The sequence below is a fragment of the Sciurus carolinensis genome, chromosome 10 (assembly GCF_902686445.1).
Source record: "Sciurus carolinensis chromosome 10, mSciCar1.2, whole genome shotgun sequence".
NCBI classification, from domain to species: Eukaryota; Metazoa; Chordata; class Mammalia; order Rodentia; family Sciuridae; genus Sciurus; species Sciurus carolinensis.
In genome coordinates this window covers 84,597,124-84,623,441 of record NC_062222.1, presented here as the reverse complement: position 1 = coordinate 84,623,441, position 26,318 = coordinate 84,597,124, and the positions used below count along the sequence as shown (strand labels likewise).

At 35.1% G+C, this 26,318-nt stretch overlaps 1 protein-coding gene across 2 annotated transcripts; it reads left to right on the top strand.

The window, feature by feature from the left end:
• The first annotated feature begins 18,653 nt into the window (after positions 1-18,653).
• Odam (odontogenic, ameloblast associated) lies at positions 18,654-25,631 on the top strand. Of its 2 annotated transcripts, XM_047565689.1 has the most exons (10): positions 18,654-18,704; positions 18,794-18,835; positions 19,402-19,449; positions 20,223-20,456; positions 20,912-20,959; positions 22,868-22,972; positions 23,802-23,849; positions 24,616-24,687; positions 25,100-25,261; positions 25,602-25,631. In XM_047565689.1, the coding sequence occupies exons 1-10, from the start codon at positions 18,654-18,656 to the stop codon at positions 25,629-25,631; spliced, it is 840 nt and encodes a 279-aa protein (XP_047421645.1). The 2 variants fall into 2 exon arrangements, with proteins under 2 accessions (XP_047421645.1, XP_047421646.1); XM_047565690.1 differs by lacking the exon at positions 23,802-23,849.
• Positions 25,632-26,318: the final 687 nt, after the last annotated feature.

Below are 26,318 nucleotides of genomic sequence, written 5' to 3'. Positions count from 1 at the left end.
ATGCCTGCATTTGATCTTTCATCTCATCATTTGCTTCTCTGGTTGTTTTAATTATGTACATTCTGAACTCTCTTTCTGACATTTCTTCTGCCATGCTATCATTGGGTTTTATTGATATATAGTATCTAGGTTTGTTTGGGACATTTTCTTCCCTTGTTTTCTCATATTGGTCAGATATCAGTGGGACTCTGAGATAGTGCAGATTTCCTCTATTGGCTTATAGTGTCCCTGTAGATTTCCAGTATATCACCTCCTAACCTTCAGTAGCCTGAAGTCTTGGAGGAACTTGATAATGCAGTGCTTCCGAAGAAAGCTGTCCCTGACCTGCTGCTGGGTGCAGGACTCAGGACTGGGTGTGCTTGGAAAGCCTCTCACTAGGCGGGTCTGCTTGGAGAAACTGGCTGTGGAACGGGCCTGCTGCTGGATGGAGCCAGGCTGCTTGGGAAAGCCTCTGGCCCTCTTGCCCTGATCTGAGAAGCTACCTGCGGACCGGACCAGGGCCCGCCACTTGGGGCTCAGTGTGGGTGGAAAGCCTCACTGGGCGGTTCTGCTCCAAGAAGCTGTCCATGGAATGGGTCTGCTGCCGGATGGAGCTGGGCTACTTGGGAAAGCCTCTCACTGCCCTGTCCTGCTCTGAGAAGCTGCCCACTGTCCTGGCCTGCTGCCTGGGACACCCAGTGGGAGCGACTCACCCAGCGTCTCTGAGTGTGTCCGAGTCTCTCGATACCTCCCCTTCTTGAATTCTGAGTTCTGGAGCAACAGGAGATACAGTCACCCTCTAGTCCACCATCTTGAAACCTCCAAAATTCCATTTCTAATTATATATTAAAATATATCTATTTTTATTTTTCTTCTTTAGTTGACTTAATGACTGAAGTAATGATTGCATATATGGATGGTTCTCATTTTTTAAGATAAAAAAAAAATCTAGACCTCTAAATGATTAGAATTTAAAATGTTTGAGGACAAGGAACTTTCTTGAAATAAATCTACTTCTTTAAAAACTGTATAAATTGTTTTACTTAATTTTCTTCTTTCATTTCCTAAACCTTCCTCCTGAGAGACTGCAGGAAATAACAGGAGAGGAGGAGTCATCAACAGTGATCCTCCACCCTCCCCTGTGCCCAAACCACACTTCAGTCAGAGTGGAAGCCCAGGGTCACCTTGGAGGTGGTCCAAAGTCAATCAGGAGCTTGACTGCACTTCCCATTCTCCCTCCTCCCACTAGTGACCTAGTATTTTCTAATTATCAGGCTTCACATCTTGCTTATCCTTTTCTGCCACTGCAGCTGCATCCCACTGAGGTCCCTCTCCCCTGTCATCTAGATGCCATGCTTGTCATCCACTGCAACATCCTAGTTGCTTTTAGTCTGATCCCAAAACATAAATTCACCAGAATGTTTAAAATACTGCCATTCACATTTGGATTTGGATTTCACATTCAATTTTGCTGTCAAATTTATAAGGACTTATAGTTTATTGTTAGTTATTTGATAAGGTCTGAGATCTTATTTTCAGGACTTGCATATTCTAACACTTTGTTTTCTTTATTGCTGTTTTTATAATATTTTATTGAATTGTCATCTACACAAAATGTATACAACTTACAATTTTGTAGTTCGAAGAAACAGTACAAAGAAGATATTTAATTATTGGAATAAAATCTGAATGGCTCCCCTCTGGATTCCTGAAGACACACATCTGTACTGTATACTCACTCCTGCATCTCAGTAAATTAAACACCATTGGTCTAGTTACTAAGAACAAAAACAATGAGGCCTTCCTTTACTCTTTTCTTTGTCACCTGCCTCACAGGAAATCATTAGTAAATTGTAATAACAATACCTCCCAAATATTTCCAGAATTGGCCATTTCATCATCTACATTGCAAGAACCTTGTTCAAAACCATTCTCATCTCTCATATGAATTTTACAGTCGCCCCCCCAAACTGGACCTCTTGCTTCCATTATTCCTCCTTTTGAGTCTATTCTCAACATCATGGCAAAACTGATCTTTTTAGAGTATTAGTCATATCTTGTCACTCTTCTGCTCAAAACTTTCTTTGAGGTCCCTGTATCAAAATAAAAGTTAAAGTCCTGTTATGTGTTAGTTCCTAAACTCTGGCTATGTCTCCTAGTGTTGCCCCTTACTCCTCTACTCGAACTGGCCTCCTCTCTATTCTTTGGGAAAATGGATATATCCTCAAATCAAGGTTTCTTCATGGCTGTCTTTCCTTTGCCTGAAATGCTCATTTTCTACAATGTTTGCATCCTTACCTTCTCCAGATGTTAGTCATATGCAGAGCTGACATGCTTAGCAAAAACAAAGAACAAGATATCCAGCTCGATTTTAACTTCAAGTAATTAATGAATAGTTTTAAGATGAGATTGCCCCATATAATATTTGGAACTTGCTTGTACCAAAAATTATTAATAGCTTATCTGAAATTGTCTAAAATCCTTCAGGAAGAATGAATAAAAACTAACCTCTTCAATGTAGCTCTTTTAGTTAAAATAATCCATTAATTACTTGAATAGAATAGATGATTTTTGTGGTATCACTGTCCTCATGCCTGAATCCAGGTAAATCAGAAATATTTACAGAACAATGTTTGCACAAGGCTTATTTATATTTATATTTGATTTTACTAACACTCTTGACACTCTTACTTTCAGTATCTCTCTCTCTCTCTCTCTCTCTCTTTCTCTCTCTCTCTCTTCCTCCCTCCCTCCCTCCATGGTACACATCTGTGCTCAACTACACTTACTTCAATCAGTATCCTTCTTGTTTGCACTATTATAGCTGTAGGTTATACAATTTTCTTCAACAAAAGAGAGGAGAAACAATTTTGTTGAAATTAAAAAGAATTCGTGTCTGGAGTTTTGTGGAAGATTAATGTTTCCTGTGAAAATCTGCTCATGATAAGTTTTTAAATTGTAGTAAACTTAAGTGAACTCAGTCTTTCTGCAAAGAAATGAGTGGGGTCCTCAGAGCAAAGTACCGAGAAAGACTATAATTAGCAGGTTTTAATGTGGCTAAAATTATCAAATAAGCATGTAAAGGAGAAGTTGGTCCATTCTGATGAATTCAATGGAAAAGCAGAATAATGCACACGAAGACAGAGAAAGTAATATGTTGTTTGAAAGCTCTTCACTTACCTTCAAATTTGTTACCAAATTTTCATGGACACAAAGCTATTGTTACATGAAAATATATGAAAAATATTTTTTTTCTTCTTTTGCAGTGCTGGGGATTGAAACCAGGGCCTTGTGCTTTTGAGGCAAGTACTCTAGCAACAGAGCTATATCCCCAGCCCATACTTTTATTTTTTTTGTGGTGCTGAGGCTCGAACCCAGTGCCTCACATGTGCAAGGCAAGTACTCTACCACTGAGCCACGATCCCAGCCCTGAGAAATGTTTTATATTGTCTAATTTGAATCCCTGCAGCTTCTTTGGAGACTCTGGTTCTAATTCCTTTCTTGTGAAGAAAGGAAACAGCCCCCAGGGATGATTCCAGAAAAATTTCAAAAGCAACTCTCCTACTCCCCCACTTGGAAGAGGCTGCTATAGCAGAGAGTTCAAACCACCACTTCAACTTTGTGCAATATAGTTTCAAATACTGATGGTACCCAGAAATACTGTTTTAGTCAGGCCAAAATATCTTAAATCTTTAACCTACATGCAGAAATCAATTTTCCAGACATAATTGTCTTAATTATATCCTGGAGATTACCCATAAATCCTTCACACACTTCAAATCTAGACACACTAAATTCTTGGCCTTCAGTTTCCTAATTTAGAATGAAATTTCCTTATCTCGGGAAAACTGTTTTTTAACTCCAGCAATTCAACAGGTCAGGAAGATAACAAAACACAAAGGACAATTTTCAATAATTTATCAACTCCAGAAATAATTATGAAGGGTCAAAAGGTGTCTTTAGTGTTCCCAGGCTAAAAAACCTGTTTTCTTCTACCCCAAAACACGTTCACTCTCTTCCTCTTTTAGTCCCATCTAAGCCTGGTCTGTCAAAGTTACCTTAACAGTATGAGAGACATTTTGCAAAGCACCTTATTTTGCTGGGTACAACTGTACTTCCATCCCTACCTTCCCAAGGTTCCAAACACTTAGCAGTTCTTCATTTTAAGTAAATGCTTACACATTTCTTTCCAAGAAGGAAAGCACTTGATCAGACTCAAAACTTAAAAATAAAAAAGTACAAAGATCAAAAACTCTGATAAAAATGAAATCTCACTTTTCTGGGGGAAATTCTGGCATAACTGAGAAGATGATAAGCAGAACAGATGGATGGAAAAAAAGTCTGATCCTTGAAATTGCCAGCCCATTACACAGTGGGCAAAATGACTATTCCGTTTTGCCTTTGGATATGTACACAGGCGGCTCGCCCCTGGTCTGTCTTTTTAAGCCCTAGTGTACCAGTAATAGCATTGTCTATGAGACACTTTGAGGAAGCCATTGGATTGATTTGGGGTGGTTCCAGTTCTGGCTTTTCCTCCTGTATTTATTTCCTTTGGCTTTCTCTGGTTGATGAACAAGGTGCCCCTGTTCCTGTGTGTGAATGTCTTTATTGATTTCTGCTGTCACACCTAATTTCCTTGCACAAAACATTAATCCCTGGTATATGTCTTGGGTGAATTTGTCCTTTGTTGCTGTAAGTGATTTAATAATCCATTCCCTTTTAATGGAAATCCTGCTGAAGCTGAATACTCCTCTTAATGTTTTCATGAGACTTGAGGGATCACTCTGTAAGCTTCTGGGTTTCTGAATTTCTTCTAACATTTAACATTCTAAATACCTGTACATAAAAAAGAAAAAAACACACAATTATGCTTAGATTTTTACTGTTCACACTGCAAGGGATATCACTATGTCACTTTATCTTTCAAGTAGGCTTGTATATTGACATTACTTAAGAAAGAGGAAAAAACAAATAGAAACTATTCCTCACATGTTAAATTTCATAATTAGATTTCCATAGAGACAGAAGAACCCTCTGACAAAAGCAGTTAGAATATTTTCTGATTTTTCAAAGTTCCATACTTTACTTACAGACAAAGTGCTATATATGCACCTACATTGATGAAGAACAGTGAGCATTATCTGGTTTATCCAACACAATTTATATCTTAGCCCTGAAATTTACAGATTTCTTCAACATATCCATTTGACTAAGATTAAGTGTGAATTATCTATAGTTTCGAGGGATGTATTTTCTATGGCATAGACCTATCTATGTGAAATGTACATGAAATTTGCACCTTATATTTTTTTTATTAGAAAAAAGAATAAAACTAAAGGAGGAAAAAAAAAAAAAACCATGCAGCAAATGAGTGTCTAATGTAGAGAGCGCCCTCATGTGGTATTGCACCAAGCAAAGTTTGAAAGCATTGATGAACGTATTTAAACTGCTCTATCTATGGATAACAGTTCTGTTGTATCATGGAGAATAGTGTGCCCATTGCAGCCATTAAAAGAACATTTCAGTACAACATTGTAAGTAACTGTATACAGTCAGTGATGACAGGCTCTTAGGATAAAATTTTAGTGCTTTCAGTTAGCCACCAAAACATTCAGGAAAAACACCCAAAGGTAATCAGATTTTAACAGGAACTAGTAAGACTCATTTGTTTAAGCCTCTGATTTCACATTTAATTCACTTATTTTCTTCAGATTTTAATAGTTCTACATGAAAAACATGTCAAAATAAACAGGAAGAAAAAAGTTCTGCTACTCTATCATATTACCAACAATATATTATCTTTCTCATATGCACATGTGTGTGTACGTACACACATGTACATTATCTCATTTAGCTGATCCCTTGGCCATTGCCTGTAGCTCATTCTTATTAAGACCACCTAACAACATTTATTTTACCATCACCCAAACGAGCAATTATATACAAATGGTGTCATACAATTTGTAAAGTTGGCTGGTTTCTGCATATTTCATGAACCTGAAGATTTTGCATCCCAAAATAAAATTATTGACAAAATATGTATACCCTATATTCATTAGTGGATACCCTCAAGTAGCTGGTAGTGTTTCAAGAGTTAAGTTGTAATCAAAAATCATAAAGAACTGTAGCATTTAGCCCACTATTATATCAGTGAGGTGCAAAGACATGTGAAGATGTCAGTAACAGAGTAACAGGACTTTAAGTTCAAAGGAAGACTGTTTGGTCACTGAATAAAGTATATGTTACCAAAATTGAGTCCCTTGCATTACAGACTACCAGGAATCAAGGAGTTGAGATGAATGAATTGGGAATATTGCAGCATTAATAATAATGAAGTTAGAGCTTCTATTTAATAAGTACTCACTTTATGTACAATAATGTACAAAGCCCTTACTATAATGTATTTTAAATTTCACAATAATCCCACAAAGCAAATACTATTAATTAATTTTAATTACTAATTATAATTTTAAAGATTAGCAAAACAGTATCTGAAGAGGTTAGGTATCTCACCAGAAGTACTACAGACAAAATATCTCAGAGCTAGGATGTTCTGGTGGCAATAAAATCCACTGTCCCCACTGGAAACTAAGATTGGAAGAAAAAATTCCAGGAGAAGGCTTCAGTAGAATTAAGGGGAAAAGTCATTTGGTTGGAGTACAAGGAAGGATTGAGGCCAGGGGAAATTAAAATCAGACACAAGAAAACTTACTGAGATTCACTATTTAATTTTTTAACTCTATATAAATAAAATAATACTTATTCCCATTATCCCCTGGGTCTGGTCTGTATAACAGAGTTTTGTTTTGTTTTGTTTTGTTTGCAGTGCTGGGAATGGAACACAGGGCCTTATGCTTGCAAGGCCAGCACTCTACCAACTGAGCTATATCCCCAGCTCTAACAGAGTTTTAGAACTGGAAAAATTCCTATCCTATGAAATCAGTGTTTCTAGATCTTACTGGTAGTAAAAGGCAATGTCAGAAACTGAACACAGGTTGGGTCCATGCCTTGACACACATCTCAATAGCACACCATTTGTCTGTAACACTCCTACAAGTGTTGCAAAAATACAAATCTGACAATAATCATGCAGTAAAAACTCCAAAATCTCAGTGACTTGAAACTACAAGATTTGTTTCTCCCACACACTATACTTTCACCATGAGTTAATTTAAAATCTTGCTCCACATTGTTTTCACTGGGGGATCCAGTTGAGGAACTCAAGCTGATGGAAAAGCGATCATGTGGAACATTGCCAGAACCCACAGCAAAAGAGAGTGGGGTATTATCTTAAACTTTCTGCCCAGAAGTGGCAACTGGTATTTCTTGCTCATATTTAACTGAAGCAAGTCAATAAGTTCAAAGGCTAAAAATTGAAACTTAAATGTGCCCAAGAGGAGGAATGGAAATATTAGTAGTCATTACTAATGGGCGACACATTAATTTCCTGTTTAATTGATAGAGACCAGCTGCCCATAAGATAAAATTCAATCATATTTATTTGTCTAAGGAAACCCTCTGATGTGACCTCTACCTACTGTACCTCATCTCCTGTCGATTTACCATGGTTATCCTATATTTTAATTATCTTGAATTAGTAATATCCCCAAATCATCAAGCTCTGTCATGCCCCATACATTTGTACATGATGTGTTGGAGTGTTGTCTTGGAGTGTTCTTTAAGTTTTCTTACAACCTATGTCTCACTGATGTAATCCGACTTTTTCTTCAGGGCCCAGGTTGGGGATTTTCTGCACTACCAAGTTTTATCAGATCACTCCTTCCTCCATCCATACAGCCCACAGCCCTACCCTTCTTCAACCCTCATCAAGTGTTATCACACTCACTTGCTTATAAGTATTTCTCATTTATTAGGTTGTAAGTGCCTTGAACGCAGAATTTTCAGATCATTGCTACTAATAAATAATGTTCAGTTGAAGAAATAAATTCATCTGCATTTTAATAGAGGATGCCAAGGTTTAGAGGTTTAGTGAAATAAATAATAATAAGCCAAGAAGATTTGAACAACAACAACAACAAAAATGGAACAGCAGGAGCATAGGCATATGGGTATCGAGTTTTTTGTTTTGTTTTGTTTTCTTTACTTTTCTTTTGCTTTCTGTTACTTAAAAAGCTAACATTTCTTTCTGAGTAATTTTTAAAATTTAACTTGGTGATTAGATTAACTTGGAGTGGAGGGTTTATATATACATAAATCACTTTGGAGGCTTTTTCAAATTCCATCTTGTGCGGACTTCTCTTTGGAAGATCAAAGTGGGTCAAGTTTCCCCTGAAATGACTTAGAGAATCATTACTATGCTGAGCAATGCGCTTTCTCATTTAGTGGTTTTACTTTCCATAGATAACCAGAAGTGTATAATTTGTCCCATTTTACACGGAAACAAATAGGTTAAGTGAAGTTAGAACTTGACCTGAAATGGGATTCAAATCCAAGACTTTTGGATGGTGAACTCTTGCTATCAGTATGCCATCTAAACAATACATGTAGGTGGATGTCATGAAACATCTATGTGTAAATGTATCACATGCATGCATTTATGGGAATTGATGTTCAAATGAGTCATCCTAAACTGTGTTCCAATAGGAGTCTTCTAACAATATATTTATCCAATTGCATTTATAAGTTGGAAACTTCAAACTTTTCCACTTATGCAGGTGAAAGTTGGGAACTCAGAGTTTTTGTTAATGTCTTACTTCCTAAGCAGCTTCCATCTTCCCAGTGTAGAGATTATGCTGATCCTGGTGCTGTGTGGTTGTTATACACCCAAAGTCTCATGACCATTCCATCCTCCCAGAACTGAACTCATGGTTGGATATATTTCTTCTAATTCTTTGGTACTTTCAATATTTGAAGAAAAAAAAAATACTCTTTTTCCAGAAACTTCTCCTACCATGAATTTCTTAATATCACAAGGTAACTGCCAGAGATTTCCAAATACATCCTCTGAATGTACACAATTAGTTCTGGGCCAGGTCTTCACAATTATTCTTTTCTGGACTCAAATGTATCCACTTGTGCCAAAAGAATTTTTATCAGAAGGTTCTTCTAATCTTTGAATCTAAAAATTAGTTTCTTAAAGTATCTATCAAATATAGAATGAGAAAATTTGTTTCTACCATTCAATTCAATAATCCTTTACAGACAGGCTTTATAGGGAAGTATTAAAAGCATTTCCAAAACTCTTACTTAGAATAAAGATTTTACTCCTTTATTCCAACTTACAGTGACATTCCGGGCTTGGACTTTGTATGAAGCCCGCAAGTGCAAATTGCTGTTTCAACATTTAAAAAAACCAATGAGCATACTTTACTAAAGCAAATTATTAACTTGAATACGCAGTGATTTTTGTGTTCTACAGAAATCGGGATGAGTAACATCTGATGAAAAAGTGCCAAGTGGTCGGACTATTCCTGTCGTCCTTTCAGACAAACAGACGAATCATGTTGCCTCAAAATTATTTCCTACAAGTCATTTCATTCCTCTTGGTTTTTAGGACAGTCATTTCAACCTAACCTAAGCCTTATTCAAAGTCTGGGCTTAGACAAATAACCCATCCTCAGACATTTCACAAATCATTACATAATGTTTTATTTCACCGACTCCATTAGGTTCCTTTACAGAGACTAGTTGTCAATTTAGTGAATCTTAATGGTTAACACTTTTTTGTCCATTCATACCTTCTAGTTAGAACATAGTTAATAACACTTCAAATTGATTTATCTCCAAAACACAACTTCTTTTCATCTTTGCCTAGTGATTAACAGCCTAAGATAATTATATTTTCCAGGATATTGTAGAGTAGGCATCTCAAAAAAGTGATATTTTAATAATAATGTATTGACAAAGGTTAAACTTTTTCAACTCTTATGTATGGATATTACAAGAAAGAAAGAAAAACACATTGTTAGTAATGTAGGTTTATATCCATTAGAGCCATGTCAAAACATCATTTGACTCACTAAGTAACTTTTTTTTAAAAAATGTACACGTGTGAAAATACAATTATGAAGATTAGGGGATAGTTTCTTTAAAATTACATGTTTTAGGACAGTATGATTTTCAGAAAAAGGACTTTGGAGTTAGGCTTAATTCAGTTAAGATTCTGTCACTGGACCAAATTAACCACATAATCTTAGGAGGATATTTTAATCTTAATGAGCCGTATGTTCCTCACCTGTAAAATGGGAATATCAACATCATCTCTAAATTTCAAAGCTGTGGTGAAGATTAATAAAATTGAGCTGATTTGTGTAAATAAAACATTTATAAAATACTTGGTACTATCTGCCTGTTAGGTAAACAATATATGATTTCTGTTCTAATTAGCATCATCATTCAAAATATGTCACTGAGATTGATGCTTCATAGGTGCACATAAGTAATCACTTGTGTGTCTGGAATACATGCAGACATGTTCTATACATGGAACAACATAGAATGTGAGGATGATAACAATATGCTCTGGGAGATAATAACACATACATTTAAAAACTTTGCTGCTGCTTCCAATGTAGTCGTAATTTTTTTTTTTTTGTAGTTGGACAGAATACCTTTATTTGTATATTTTTATTTGTTGCTAAGGATCAAACCCAGTGCCACACACATGCTAGGCAAGCACTCCGCCACTGAGCTACAGTCCCAGCCCTGATGTAGTCATAAACATGATGGCAAAAAGAAAATAGAACTCTTTGCAAGTAATATCTTCTATTAAAAATAATCACAGGAAATTTTAATTTGATATAAACAAATTGACTTATAATTTTAAAAGAATCTGACTACTGAATCTAGAATACTCATTTTAACATATTTTATTTTATTTTATGAAAATAAAATATTGACATTTTCACAGTGATTTTACATTTTTAAAAGCAGTGCCAATGAGGAAAGTTCTGTGGCACTAGTTTCCTAGTTCTTGGCTTCTGTTGTTTTAAGTGATTATTTTTGCAGGTGGAAAAGTCTCTTGGAAAAGGAACAGAGAAAATCAAATTTCTTCCATTAAAATGTGACCTGAACAATAAGCACTATTATTAGGTGACCTTCATGGTAGTTAATCTCAGTTGAGGGCACTTATGCTGTTGTCTGGAACAATCCTGGATTTTTCTTTTTCCTCATATCAGACTGGGTTTCTTAAAGATCTTAGAGAAGCAGAGATAAATTATCTAACTTAGTACCTCTGTCTTAGAAAAGTCCCCAAAGTATTTTTTTTGGAAAGAGACTTAGGTTCTATCCTGAGCTCTACCACTAAAGAACTACACCACCTTGGGCAAATTACTTAACCTCCTGAGTCACAACATAAAGATGATAATGCTACTCCGCAGATGGTTATGAGAATTAATTGAAAAATACATTCATAAAACTTGCCAGGAACCCAATATATGGCACTAAACAAGTGTTAGATTCACAGATCTCCAAACACCTACACCCTCAGCATCAATTATGATGGTGAGTATTATATAAGAAATATCATGTCACACAATATGAACGGGGCTATGTCATTTGTGTGATTCTAGCATTATCCCAAGTGCCCAGCTACTTGGGAGGCTGAGACAGGAGAACCAGTAAAGCCCAGGAGTTGGTGACCAACCTGGGCAATGTAGCAAGACTGCATCTCAAAGAATAATATATTTAGGAATTTTTAAAGTTCATTATTAAATGATAATTTAAATCGACCTTGGTGGGAGTATTTTCACAAGGAAGATTGGGAAATGCTTCAAATCAGGGGCCTTTGCCAAATGAAAACATATATGTATTTATGTGTATATATGTAAATAAGTAGAAGAAAAACTAGATTAAAGGAAGGGGAAGGGGGTGAAGGAGGAGGGAGGGAAAGGGAAAGTACTGGAGAATGAAAAAGAGCAAATTATGTTATGTGCATATGTGATTATATTACACTGTACCCCACTATTAGTGTAATTATAATACACTAATAAAAACAAAAGCTAATTTAAATGAAAAAGCACTATTGATTAAAAAATAAGTTCATATAGAAAAAATTAACGTGCAGTGACCAACAAAGACTCACAAGTTCAAGGTTTGCTTCCCTATGCAGCAATGTTCCTTGAACATGTGAGTCTTCGGGGGACACTTCATATCCAACCTATGACAGTGAGCACCTTAGGTTGAGATTTCCCAGAAGCACACTGATGTGGACACTCGTGTGCAAAAAACTGATTAAGGGTCCTTAGAATTAACTCCCTTTGAAGAAAATGAAAGGAAGCAAGAATAGGCAAAGGAAGAAGTCGAGCTGCTGTATGGTCAACAAAGAGTTCAGTCAATCCCACAGGGAATTCTGGAGTTGGAATAGTGACAGGCTAGAGCTTTAATTGATTAGTTAGCAAGTACTCACTGATTGAAGAAGGAAGAATACCCTTGGAGGAGGAAGGGGAGGCAATTCCTGAAAAGGCTGTCTGACAGCAACACTCCCAAAAGCTAGGGTATAAGTCCTTGATTCTTCAATGGGCCTCTGGGTGGTACATCACGGTGTCTGCTACAAAGACTGATAGAGAATTCTGAAGAGTGAGAAACTGAAGATGATAGGCTCCAGCACTAATTACAGAAGGCAGAGTGCTGTGAATATGGATAACCAACTGAGCAATTCCAATGTTGATAGAAATACTCCCATAGCAGAAGTAGGATGCCAGACTAGATCTAGTCACTTGTAACTCTTTTACCCATACTTGTCTTCATAATATGAGTTTATTAAACTAGGTGAATCCAGCATACAGCTCTCATTTATAGCATTATTTTTCATAAATGCTGTATCCAATTTTCTACTATTTTTGATGCTGCTGACAATATAGCTACTATTTTTACTCTTCCCTCTACATTCAGATTTTACATTGTCTTATTTTCCAAGCAACAAGTATCTGTTCCCTTTTCATTGTTCAAATAACAAGGTGAGAAAATGTAGGTTTTTCTAAAAATGCTGAAGTGTGGATTAAGATCTCCAAAATACAGAAACATGTAATTACAAATGTCCACTCATCCTTATCTAATTCCTCACAAAAATACCAGAAATGAGGTCACAAATTCTATCACAGGGAAGCATTTAAATCAAGTATAATCTTTGTTTGGAACATAAAGAATACATTAATGCATTAACAATTCTGATGCCTTCTCACCCCACATCCTACATGGGCAAGCAAAAAGGTTCTTGTAGGAAGAATGGACTGGTTGCAAAATAAAAGCTATAAAATTTATTTATCAGAAATAAATTTGTTGATGAACCAACAAAGTATAAACCCTTGACTCAGGCAGTTCCTGAGGCCAGATCCTCCTCTCTAATAGTTCAACCAAGCTTGGTTCGCATGCAAGCCATGGGTGGCTCCCTGAAATGCATTATAACATGTCTATATGAAAAAATATGGGTTTCTAGAGTAATTATATTAAGCAATACAAATAATGTCTTCTCAAACATTCAAATAACTCAATTGCTATAAATAATATTCAATCTCATTACATAAAATGGTGTTCTTGGAATTTACAAGTCAGAACAATTATCATTCGGTTGTTCAGCAAATATTTGGGTGCCTATAATGGGACAGACACCAGATATACAGCAGTGAACAAAACAAAGATTCTGTTCTAATGAAGTTATATTCTAGTGAAGAAGGTAATACATGAAAACATATAATTATGAATAATACTGAAAGAATAAATAACCAAATAAGTAAGCAAATGTATCTGTTATAAATCAGGGTACATGCTTTGCAAAGAATTAGGATAAGGTAACATAACAGAGGTGTCTGCTCTAGATTGAGTAGTCTGAGAACATTTTTTTCTGGGGCTTTACCTGAACTGTGATCCATATGATGAAGCAATGCCAGGCACAAGAATGGCAAGTGGAAAATCCTTGAGGCAACAAGGATGTTCCACACTCAGAAAGAAAGCTAGTCTGGGTGGAACCTAAGAAGAGGAGGGAAAAGTCAAGTGGGAGAATAAAACAAGGACCAAATCATTGAGGGATCTGTAAACCCTGTTAGGAAAATGAAGAGGGGAAAATGGGAAATAGGAGAAGGAAGAAGAGTAATGGAAGGAAGGAATCAAGGAGAGAAGTAGGGAAGGAGACAAAAGGAAGGCAAGATTTTTTTTGTTTGTTTGTTTGTTTCAACCATAGAATAAAGTATCAGAAAATATAACATCTTGTTAAAGAGATAAGCTTTCAAGTCCCAAAATGGAGCACACTAGAATTCTGAGGGAGAACTAATGCAGACTGGCCTAGGGTCCCACTCCGCTCCATTGAGAATTCACAAGAGAACCCCTTGACTAGATGGGTCTGAAAGAGTGAAAGAGGAGAATAACAGAAATTAGCCAAATGTTGGGCACTTCCCCCCCAGTGACACCAACTTAAAAAGTTGACTTACTAGAACTATAAGATTTTAGTTAAAATGAAGGTGTCTGTGGTTTTGTTTTGTTTTTCAGGATGTTGCAGTATAGAAACAGGATTGAGGGCAAACTGATTACAGGCCCCAAAACAAACATGCGGGGCCAATTAGTAAGCAGGTCTGGAATTCATAGAACAAAAAGCAAAATAAATACCACAAAGGTTTAGTAGGGAGAAAAGTGTTTCAGGCCAGGGAATAAAAGAGGTGATTTTCAGAGAAGGTCAGGACAGTTGTTTCTAGCCCAGTGTGCCTCCCATTGAATGTTCTGCTTGCCACAGTTGAGGGATCCACAAGCAGAAAAAGATTTCTAACTCAGTTTGGCTGTATGCTGTACTCTCTCAAGTCCTCAGAAACTCATGGGTCCTTCTGTAAAAGGAAAAAGCATAAACTTTACTTTTCTTAATATCTGTATTGTTAAACATGCTACTCCTAGAAAAACACCTTAGAGTCATAATTTGCATGCACATATCTATAAATCCTATAGTTGAGTAACTCTAGATTAATATAATCAAATTAGAGACATTTAGCTAGAGTGTATTATCTTAGTGAACTTGTGATGACTAATGTCCAGTATTCACAATCTCAAACAGAAGGGTGTACTTTAGTATAAAGCTTCATAGAAGTTAAGCATAAACACTCATGTAATAGAAGAGGTTAGGATGAAAGCTTACTTATCTAATCTCTGGTTTACTATTTAAATTGTTATTGAAATTATTCTTGGTTATAAACCCTATTGAACTCATTGAGTTGAGATTCACAGTTCATCTCTGGCAATATATAAAAACACTTTTAAATTATTATTTTTATTTGCTAATTATCTTAATTATGGTACTATGTCACTTCCTTTCAAGCTATGTACCTTAGTGTCTTGATTAAGAATCAAGAGACCTGATTTCTAACCATTATTATGGTACTTTGTTGACTATGGAAAAAACATAATTTCCATAGAGGTAGAAACTACATATATTATTATCAATACCAAGTTTTTAATGCCTAGCAGGGACATGGACTGTAGAAGTGGCACAATAAACATTTGTTTCATGAATAAATAAATGAATGGAGTCACTTAACCTTCAGTACCTCAGTTTTCTCATTGAAACACAGGGGATCTATGTATCTTGCCTTCCTTGATATGTTATTAGAAGTTCCTGGGAATCACTGTTTCTATACAAGAAAATTATTTTATTATAAGCAATGCAAAAATCTAAATTCAGTTCTCATGATTCATGGAATATTGGTCTATAATACAATGGTACTCTGTAAGTCTTTCGATTGATTTTTTCAGAATAGTTAAAGGAAAAAAAACTTACATAACATTTTGAAAGGATTAAAATAAGCCATTACTCTTTACTCTTTGTCATTTATGTTACTGGACCAGAGCAAAGATATGGATAATTTCACTGGTACATAAGTCAACAGTTACCTGTTCTTGGCATTATAATATGTTTTTGTACTTTTATTTGAATGAAAGTTTGCCTAGTTCTGCTAATCAAACTAAAACAAAATGATGGGGTTATAGTGATTATATCTGGTTCAGAATTTCCTCATCTTGGACCCTGCACCTTAATCCATGTAGAATGGCATTACTTTAGATGTGTCCCACCTTTCTTTCTCCCCTAAAGCGAATCACTTATTTTTTAAGGAAACTCAGTGAAATACCTAGTGAGTTAATAACTTAGGCAAAGAAAAATGAGTAAAGTCAACGTAGTTGAATGATAGAAACGGAAACATACCGTATGCACATTAAAACGTGATGAGAATTAAACTAGAACTCCTTATTATGTCCCCTACCACCCAGAGATAACCCTTCCTCAAATGGTACAGGAACTTGGAAACTATCAGATATTAACCATAGCCTATTCTTTTCTACTTTGTGGTATAAATGGAGAGTTTCAGTTGCTTTTCTTTAAAATATTGAAGTAATAAAAAACAAAAGCAAAAAGAAATCAGTGACAGAAGCCTCCCAGTTACCTTCAGTTTGAAGAAAGTAGTTAAATGAAACTATTCATCATCCAGATACTTTTTAAATTGACTGTTTTTGGTTCCAGAACATAGTTCCTGACCTGCTCAGTGCTTGGTCATGATGCCTTTCTGGCTCAGTAATGGGGTCAGCTGCCTCAGACCCTGAAGAATGCAAAGAAAATCTCAAAAATCTGACAATACTCAAGATAGACCAGGTCATAAATTGTAAATATCAGCATCATCAAGTAATATAAAACTTTCTGTCTAGTTCACCCACTCAATCAACCTGCTGCACTTTGCAGGCAATAATTTGTCGTATTAATCACCAAGCTTTAGTTAAATCTGCCATCAACATCTAGGGTGTTCTAACTAGTTAATTCAAAAAGACAACTTTCACGAATCTTGGAAAAGTTCCTTTCTAACAGATATAAAATCCTAGTGGTAACTTCTCTTTTGTTGTAAAGAAAAAGGGTTTTGTTATTTTAAATAATGTTTTGTGTTCTTGTGAGGTTTCTTTTGACCTAGAGAAATAACAAATGGCATAAGCATATTACTATGAATGAGTTCACAAAATTTAAGTGTCTAAACCTACTAAGAAAGACACATTTATTGAAAGGCAATAACTTCTTACTACATGAAAAGGCTACCATTAATTGTTTAAGATTAAAATAGCTAAATAACTCCTAATGGAAATTGACAATACACTTGTGATTGTGGGCTGCCTATTATAGTGGAGTCAATATCTATAGCAACAAAACAAATAATGAACTTTTAAGAAGCAAATTTAAATGATGATATGCAGATAGTTGTATTTAGTAGTATTTGAATGTTAGTTATATATAGCAAAGAGAATTTTTTTAAATACAAACATTCCTTCACAGTACCTTTTAAGACATAGTTCACAATGCTTCATATTTAATTTATTCAAAGCAACACAACTTGTATGGACATACATTTCATAGACATACAGAAATTTAGCAAATGTTTAGGGTTTTATTCCATAAGGAGAGGGAGATGTACTGGTATTTTCAAAGTCAAATCTAAATGAAACTAACTTATATTTACCCAACCCCACTATTAAAACGCTGAAGAATCCTGAATGCCACTAACTAGACTTTGGAATTTTTGTTTCTTAGACCTGTAACCTCTGTTTTATAATTCTGTGTTTTACTCTTAAAAATAATCACCTGTTTCTCATTGAATTTAATAAAGGACTTCAGGTTATTCAATTAGGGTACTCATTTCAAAGATGGTAAGAGGACTAGAATAAAATCATTCTAAAAGAGTTAGTCATAACCAAGGAGAAACCAGGCATGATCACGGGAAAACATTTCTCGGGATAATTTAATAGCATTACTAAAGGTGTGGGAAGCCATACCCCACCTGGATGATGAGGAAGGGGGTGATTAGCTGAGCCATTGTCTGAAGCCCACTGAATCACTGGTTCCTTTGAAAAATGATTGGCTCTTTTTTTCCTAAAGATGGGTTTTAAATTTTAAGAGAAATTCCAAGCAACAGAGCTGAGAGAGAAAAAGAACACAGAACTTGCATGGTTCTAGATTTCTTAAGCCCAGGAGTAAGGTAAGATATCAAATCTTTGCTTTCCTAATTTTCAGAACAAAATTCAGTGAATTCTGCTCTGAGAGAATACCAATGACTACCAAAGCTTGGTTAGGTCAGTGATTTAAGCTATGACAGGAGCTTTTACATCAGACAACAAGAGGTCATAAACTTCCACAGTAAACTATAAAGCAGTTCTACATTTTAATTTCATATTCCATTTCCCTAAATTAGAAAAATATTGACTTAATTGCTACATTTACTATACTTCAATATTAATAGATTTTAAATGGAAATTATCTTGTTTTGAACTAGTATCATCAGATCTTTATTGTAGCACTTTTCCAATGTAAACATTAAGATTGTTTTAATAAGGACCCAGGTAGTTGACCCCAGTCATGAGTCTCCCAAGGTCTGATAGACATAGTCCCCCAGTGCAAAGCAACGCAAGGATGAGACCATATTATTCATTAACCCATTCAACTACATCATATGCTACCAAATGAGTCTGTTGGTCAAGCAATTTTGGTTTCTATAAGATGCTGATCTGAGTGAGAAGAAAGAGTTTTGTTATAAATATTTACTTTTTATTTTAAATCATAAAGTATAATACTGAAGAATTTGCTCAACTATTTCTCTGATTGAACAATACCACCTGATTATTTTGTCATTATTTTTGGCATGAATTTTAAGGAGAGAGTCTTTTTAAATTATTATAATTCATTTTCTAGGAATAATCATCTGAAAATGAAAATTATAATTTTTCTTGGACTCTTCGGAGTTACATTTTCAGCCCCGGTAAGTGTCTCATTTTACTCTTGATCTCAGAATGTAAACCTATGGCCATCCCTTCTTTTACCATTTTTTTTTTTCTTTTTCATTCTTAGCTTATCCCACGGCGCCTTATGTCTGCTAGCAACAGCAATGAGGTTAGTTTCAATAATTAAAACAAGATCCTCCATTTTTTTCATAAAACCTCAGTGGGAAGAGATAAAAGGCTTCCTTTGATTTAGTCTACATCCTATCTACTAGCAAGCACATATCCAGATAAATTCCAAACAGTGTTTGCTATGAATAGAAGCTTGCTTATAAAATAAGCTTTGCCTCCTTGTTTAATTGTGAGTTCTTCAAAGGCAGAGACAACATCCTCTACATATTTTGTTCTAACAGCCCTTAATTCAGATGTATGTTGATATATAAAATGACTATCTAAACCACTGGACTGGGATAAAATTGTGCAATCTCATACACAGCAGGATAAAATTGTGCAATCTCATACACAGCAGAGATGACGTGACTAAATCTCAAGCTTGCTGTTTTCAACTGTAACCTCTAATCGCTGTGATTTAAGCATGTAAGCTTTGTGGGAATAACATCTCACTTCTAACAGGAAACTGATCAACCAACTCTGACTTGTACTGTATTTGTAGTAAACATTGTTCTTAATCATTTTACCATGTATGGTAATCTTTTCATATTATCTTTCCTTTTCTAGTTACTTCTGAATCTTAATAATGGTCAACTTTTGCCACTACAACTTCAGGTATCTCCACCTCAATGATCGGCTTACGGAGAACATTTTCCTTCTGTTCATCTCTTATGGCATTTTGTATAAGAACAAAATGATGTACTCTGATTCCACTTTTGAAATTTCCATTTTTAAAATTATAAATTTGTTCTATATTTTATTTTTTGTTAGTTTGTTTTATTTTGTTTCATACCAGGGATTGAACCCAGGAGCACTTAAGCACTGAGCCACACCCCATTCCCCATTTTTTATATTTTTTAAAATTTTGAGACAGGATCTCCTTAAGTTGCTCAGGGCCTCACTAAGTTTCTGAGGCTGGCCTTGAACTTGCAATCCTCCTGCCTCAAGTTACTTAGATTACAGTTGTGCACCCCTGGGTCCAGCTAGTTCTATATATTCTAATGAACATTTGTTTGAAAATTAAAGTAAAAAACTATAATCTAGCATTTATTTGTTGAGAACTTTTTATGAGATAGTTAAATTAACTATTTTACACAAAGTCATATCTCACCTAACTAGTGAGAAAGGGGGAAAAAATCAAGATTTGAAACCAATCTGGTAACTGCAGAAATGGCCCTCTTTTATTTTCCTCTTTTTGCTCCATATTTCTCATGACCACTTAAAATTTAGTACTGTTTTGGTGGCTCATGAGTCAGGATGCTGTCCATTTTGGTAATGCAGCATTGAAAATATAGAAATTATTTAGATTTTGTTCTTTCTTACTCATGACTGATTTTAAATTCTTTTCAATATAAAAGAGACAGTCTTCTTTCTTTGTTTCCTTCCAGGGCCCATTTAATTCATGGATTCCTCCCTTCTCTGGCCTTCTACAACAGCAGCAGCAGGCTCGGGTTCCAGGACATCCCCAGTTCTCACTGTCAACTCTAGACCAGTTTGCTGGACTATCCCCAAGTCAGATACCTTTCCCAAGACAAGTCGGTTTTGCCCAAGGATCCCAGGCTGGCCAGCTAGGCCCCTCACAGCCTCAGGCACCATCCCAGACCCAGCAGGGTCCCAATCATGTAAGTAGGGCCTCTTCTATCTTCTCATCCTGAGAAAAGAGAAATGCACATTGAATGTGGCAATTGAATATGAATCATTTTTGGAATAAGGCAGAGGAGACCTAGTCAAGAATTTTTTTTCATACTGTGTTTCTACAACCACTGAAATTCTTCCTTATATTCTGATTTTTAACACGCAAAATAACAACAACAATAATAATAATGTTCAAATCAGCTATTCTGGATACAACCAGAAATCAAAAGCATTAAAAACAAGTTTCAGACAAGATAATTAGGAAAATTTCATTTTAAAAAGAAGACAAATTTTGTTAATGATAATTCATACAATAGGTCATCCTTTTGTGCAGAAGCTTGGTAATGCAAATGATAAAGTTACATGGTGAGATTTATAGATAGCAGCTTGAGAATTTTAAATAACAAAGTTTAGTTTTCTTATATGGCTCTTTTTTTGGCAGGTGATGCCCTATGTATTTTCCTTCAAAATGCCTCAGGAACAAGCACAGGTGAGTGAACAGAATACCATTACTATTGAGACATGTGGCTGCTTGTATCATCCACTGTTTTCTTTTATTCTTTAACTTTCTGATAGCCAGGCTGTTAACACCCACACCATGGTATCACTCTGTCTAGATACCATCATTGCTGGACTGGCATTAGTCTGTGGATGTTGGGCTCACTTTGCAACTTAAGAACAAGCAGCTAAAGAATCTCTAGGACACCTGAATTCCCAGGAGATTCCTCTGTTGGAAATAAAGGAACTCACTAAGCCCCAGGGGATGCCCTCTCTGCACCTAAAGTACTGGCATTTAAGAGTAAATGAAGAGAAATCCAGGGACTGAATGCACAATCCTAAATTTTGTTGTTCTCCTAAAGCAGGGCTATAGAAATCCACACCTATTAAACTGAGAAGTGTAATATGATGTAGAGATAAGAAACACTTTCCCACATTATTTGGCAGTTAAATTCTGCAGAAAACATATCCAAGTCCTTGCATGAAGTATTTCCAATTTGACTCCATATTATAATCAAATGGTGATGATTTCCACTAAATAAGAGAAATTTTTTTAAAAATGAATGCAAATTAATAGAATTATATTAATATGGAAAAATATCAGTATTAGGACAATTAATAATATGGGGGTTCAAAAAAACAGAACTAGAGATTAATGATATCATTCACCAGCAGAGAACCAATCTTTTCACAAAAAATTACACCACTTGGCTTTTCTGTAATTATAATTATGTGACTTTGTCTCACCCCACCCCCATTACAAAACAGAACTTAATTCTAGACATTATCTCATTCTATGCCAGAAGCACTTAGAGTTAAATATGTGACAACAGAACTATGTCATTTTAAGGATCAGGAAACTTAATCTTAATGAGATCCAATTTCTAATCCCAATAAAGGAAATAGCTGAGTTGGTATGTAATTCTCCAGCCTTTCTTGAACTACTAAACCTATGGTCTTCCACCTTAACTTTACTTCAAAATCACTGGTGATAATTCTGAAAATTACAAATGACTGAACCCTATCCTAGACTTAATAAATCAAATCCTACAATTAAAAGACAAATATGCTTATCTTCCAAAATGCTCAATAGGTGATTTTGATCCTTAGGATGGACTAAGAACCACTACACAAGCCAGGCCCAGTGGCACACACCTGTAATCCCAGTGGCTTTGGAGGCTGAGGCAGGAAGATCTCAAGTTCAAAGCCAGCCTCAGCAAAAGCTCTGCACTCAGAAATTCAGTGAGACCCTGTCTCTAAATAAAATACAACATAGGACTTGGGATGTGATTAGTGCCCCTGAGTTCAATCCCTGGTAACTCCCCACCCAAAAGAAAAAGAACCACTACACAAAATATACTCCTTCTGAAACCACCATTGCTGTTGTTCTGAAATCTCATGTCTAATATAATCACTTATTTAATGATGTAAAAAAACAAAATAGCATAGAAAACTTTATGTATGTACAAGTAAGTAAGACAAGTAAGTGGAAGCCTATACATGATAAGGTAGGTAGTGGGGATTTTGTTACTTGTCTATTTCTAAATTTTCCTCATATTACAAAATGCATATGAATTATTTTAATAAAATGGCAATTTTTACATTTTCTAATATTTGCAAAGTAAAGTTTTCAAGATGTACTTTTATTTTAAAAAGGCCTATTTTACCTTGTTTAATCTGCTATATCCTAAATTGTTTGATTAAGTAACCCTAAACACAAACCATGTGGGATTTAAGTTTTAAGTTTGAGAAGGACTGCTTTAACAGCTCTTTTGTTCATACTTAATATAAAACTGCTATATATAAAACAACTTTTAAAGAATATTGACATTAGAAGATTTAAAGTATGACATATGCTGATCTAATGGAAACTCTCATATGCTTTTCTGATTACAAATAGATGCTTCAATACTATCCAGTGTACATGCTCCTACCCTGGGAACAATCTCAACAAACAGTCACTCAATCACCCCAACAAACAGGGCAGCAACAATTTGAGGAGCAGGTACTGAAAGTGTTTTACTTATTTTTATTTTTTTCAACTCAGGGCATTGTGCATTCTAGGAAAGCACTCTAGCACTAAGCTACATCCTCAGACTTATCTGGCTAGTTCTACCTGAGAAAAGAATAACTAAATATACTTGACCTGGAAGATATAAGAAGATATATAGTGTTTTCTCCTATAAATCACTTGTGTAAACTTATTTGGCAATACTTCAAGTCTGGATTCTAAATGAATTAAGTCAGTGAATGAACTCTAATAGAATCAGAGGCAAAAAGCTGAATCTGAAATTTTCTCACTTTAAACTTTGTCTATATATGCACGCATATAGTCATTATTTAAAATAATAAAATGTAAAAAATAATAGCAATCTTGAAATATCCTTTGACCACTAGATCTTGAGTTAAAATAAGATATAAATATATTTAATTTTGTGAGTCCACAATGACTGTTCAGAATTATACTGTAAATTTAGGTGACCCATGAATAGCTAGCACTCTTTTAGTTAAAATGAAAATGTCGTTTTGAATAGTTTAATCACCACTTTAAAATTTGTCTTCACAAATTGCAGAAAAGTGAAAACTGTACTTTAAATAACTGGTGATATTAATTCTAATTCCATCATGTTTCTGTAAAGAGAATTTTATCCTAGAAATAAGATAGTATTAAAAGTATTCTTGTTAATTTAATAATAATGTTACCATCTGAAACATATAAACTTTTTATAAAAACATTTAATTAATATACAAGATATAATTGTAAATAAAAATTTATCATACACTTGTGACAAAAATCATCAGTAAAACTAATGCATGTTTCAAAAATCTGACAGGTACCATTCTATACTCAATTTGAATATATTCCACAACAAGCAGAACCTGTGAGTAAATGAATATCTTCATTTTTAAAATATCCTTTGAAACCATTTGCTTAATTCTTTATTAAATATATAAACGTCTTTCAGCTAAATACCACCAGGGACACTTCTCTAGTTGAACAAAGTTGTAATAATCCACTTGTTACTATGAGGAGAACACACGGGACCTATGGGATATCTTCATAGGAAGATGTGAGCATGACCTCAAAGGATTTATTTGGCTACACTAGATGTTTGGGAGAGAGTTCAGGGAAGTGACCTGCTCTGAAGTGGGTATAGTCAAGAAGTGGGGGTGGTTCCATGATAAGTACCTTCAAGATTTGTATCCAGAAGATACGGATAAGGTAAGGCTGTAATTGGTGCATGAGCAGCAGACATAGTATTAGCCAGATTGTGAGGACACGGGCAGTTTTGTGACTTGCACAGTGACCTTGCTTTAAGCAAGATTATCTTGTTTTTATAATTTCATCACATGCAGAGACAAACTTCTCTGATGTTGGTGTCCTCTGAGACTGTTGATGCTTGACAAGAGAACACCAGAGCCAAGTGGGAATGTCAGGAAGCAGAGCTTCCAGAAGTGAGACAGAACTGGGTGTCCAGCCAGGGCGCTAATAAGAGCACTTACCTTTCTCTTTCTCAAATCTAAACTCCTTTTTGCACTTTCAAGAAAATAATTACAGAAGTTGGGAGTATTTAATCACTTTGGTGGAAGACTATATATGTTCATATACCACTTGTTTAGACTTTTTGAAACTTTCTGGTTTTTCAGGGTGTACCAGGAGGACAACAGCAATTGACTTTTGACACCCTCTTGGGCACAGCTCCTGAAACTGTTGTGATGGTAAGACTCCCGACAGCACTTTGCTAGCAACTGGAAATCAACAACTGATGATTTGCAGGTTCCTTCACTAACGTTTGTTTCAATATAAACTTTATTATGATTCCATCAACAGTCATTGCTTCTTCTGGGATATTTTTCAGTAAGGATTCAATTCAGTCTGTTCCACAAATATTGTTTATCTATTCCAATCACTCTTGTTTACCCTTATTCAAAAAGCAATATCATGAGACAATATTTGTGAACTACAGTCATAACCTTGCTAAAAATAATTTATGATATGGAAAACCAATAAAGACCTTACCCCTTGAATATAATGCCTGCTTTTTATCTCAATCCTGTGGCTTTATATTCTTCCCAGTTTAGACCTCCAACTAGAACCTGTAACCACTTTGCTTTCATTCTCTTTCTATAGCCAGGAGGAGAAGTGATCCCGTATTTACAGAAAGAGGTGATAAAATTTAGCCATGACAGTGCAGGAGTTCTCATGCCATCAACTTCACCAAAACCCAGCACCACCAAGGCTTTTGCTTCCGCCGTAGATCCAACTATTGCTCCCGTGCTTCCAGAAGAGAAGGTAGAGTAACCAAAGATTCACTAAACATGAGAAATATCTGTCTAACAAAAAGTATAAAGCTAACCAAAGATTCACTAAACATGAGAAATATCTAATGGAAAATATAAAGCTAGTACCTAATTTATAGACTCTGTCATGAAAATAACAATAAAACAGAAGTGATATTGGCCAAATTATATGTAACAAGTTCCATCAGAATGCACCAATAAAAAATATGGAAAAAAACCAAAGTACTTAATAATATAGTAGAGTATGGTGTTAACCAATCATTTTTGATAATCAGAGTATAGTTTAATTTTAATTTAATAAGAACTTCTTATGAATGCCCTTTTCTCACTAGGCCAAGACTGATAGCCTAAGAGAGCCATAAGATGTTGTTCTAAGCATTCAGAAGTTTTGGGTAGGTATTTGCCAAAAGTCATGCATCAGAGAAACTAATAAAGAATTCTTAACAAAATAATTATGAAAAACAATCTAGTGTTTATATATATCTACAAAAATGTAATAATTATGAGACTTTTAACAGTTTTTAAAAACCAATATTGACTTCTGACTATACTGAATCAGTTCTCCCAAATCATTTCATTTTGCAAGCTAAGCATTATAATAATGCCAATATATCCATATTATCTTTAAATAAAATAAAATATCAAAATAATAAAGAAATTGCATAACGACCAGGAAATTTCAATGTTGATGTCCTTATCAAACAACCTGATTAATCACCTGTCTAAATGAGCTTAGCTGACTACTGTAGCTACAGTGGATGTTTGATAGGACAGTCCCGGAATGACACTAAAAAGTAAAAATACACATGAAAAATCAAACTATTTCACCTGAAGTGCAAACTAAAAGACAAATGTTTTGAAATCTCCTTCCTGCTGCCTGTGAGTCTCTTCTGATTCCTACTTCTATGAAAAAGAATATTCAGCATTCTTCAGATTAAAAAAAAAAGTCTATAGAAGTACAATCAGGAGTAAATACTATCCATATCTCTTTACAAATGTCTTCTCATTAATGTACTATTTTGTACAACACAAGTTAAGTTATTTAGTCA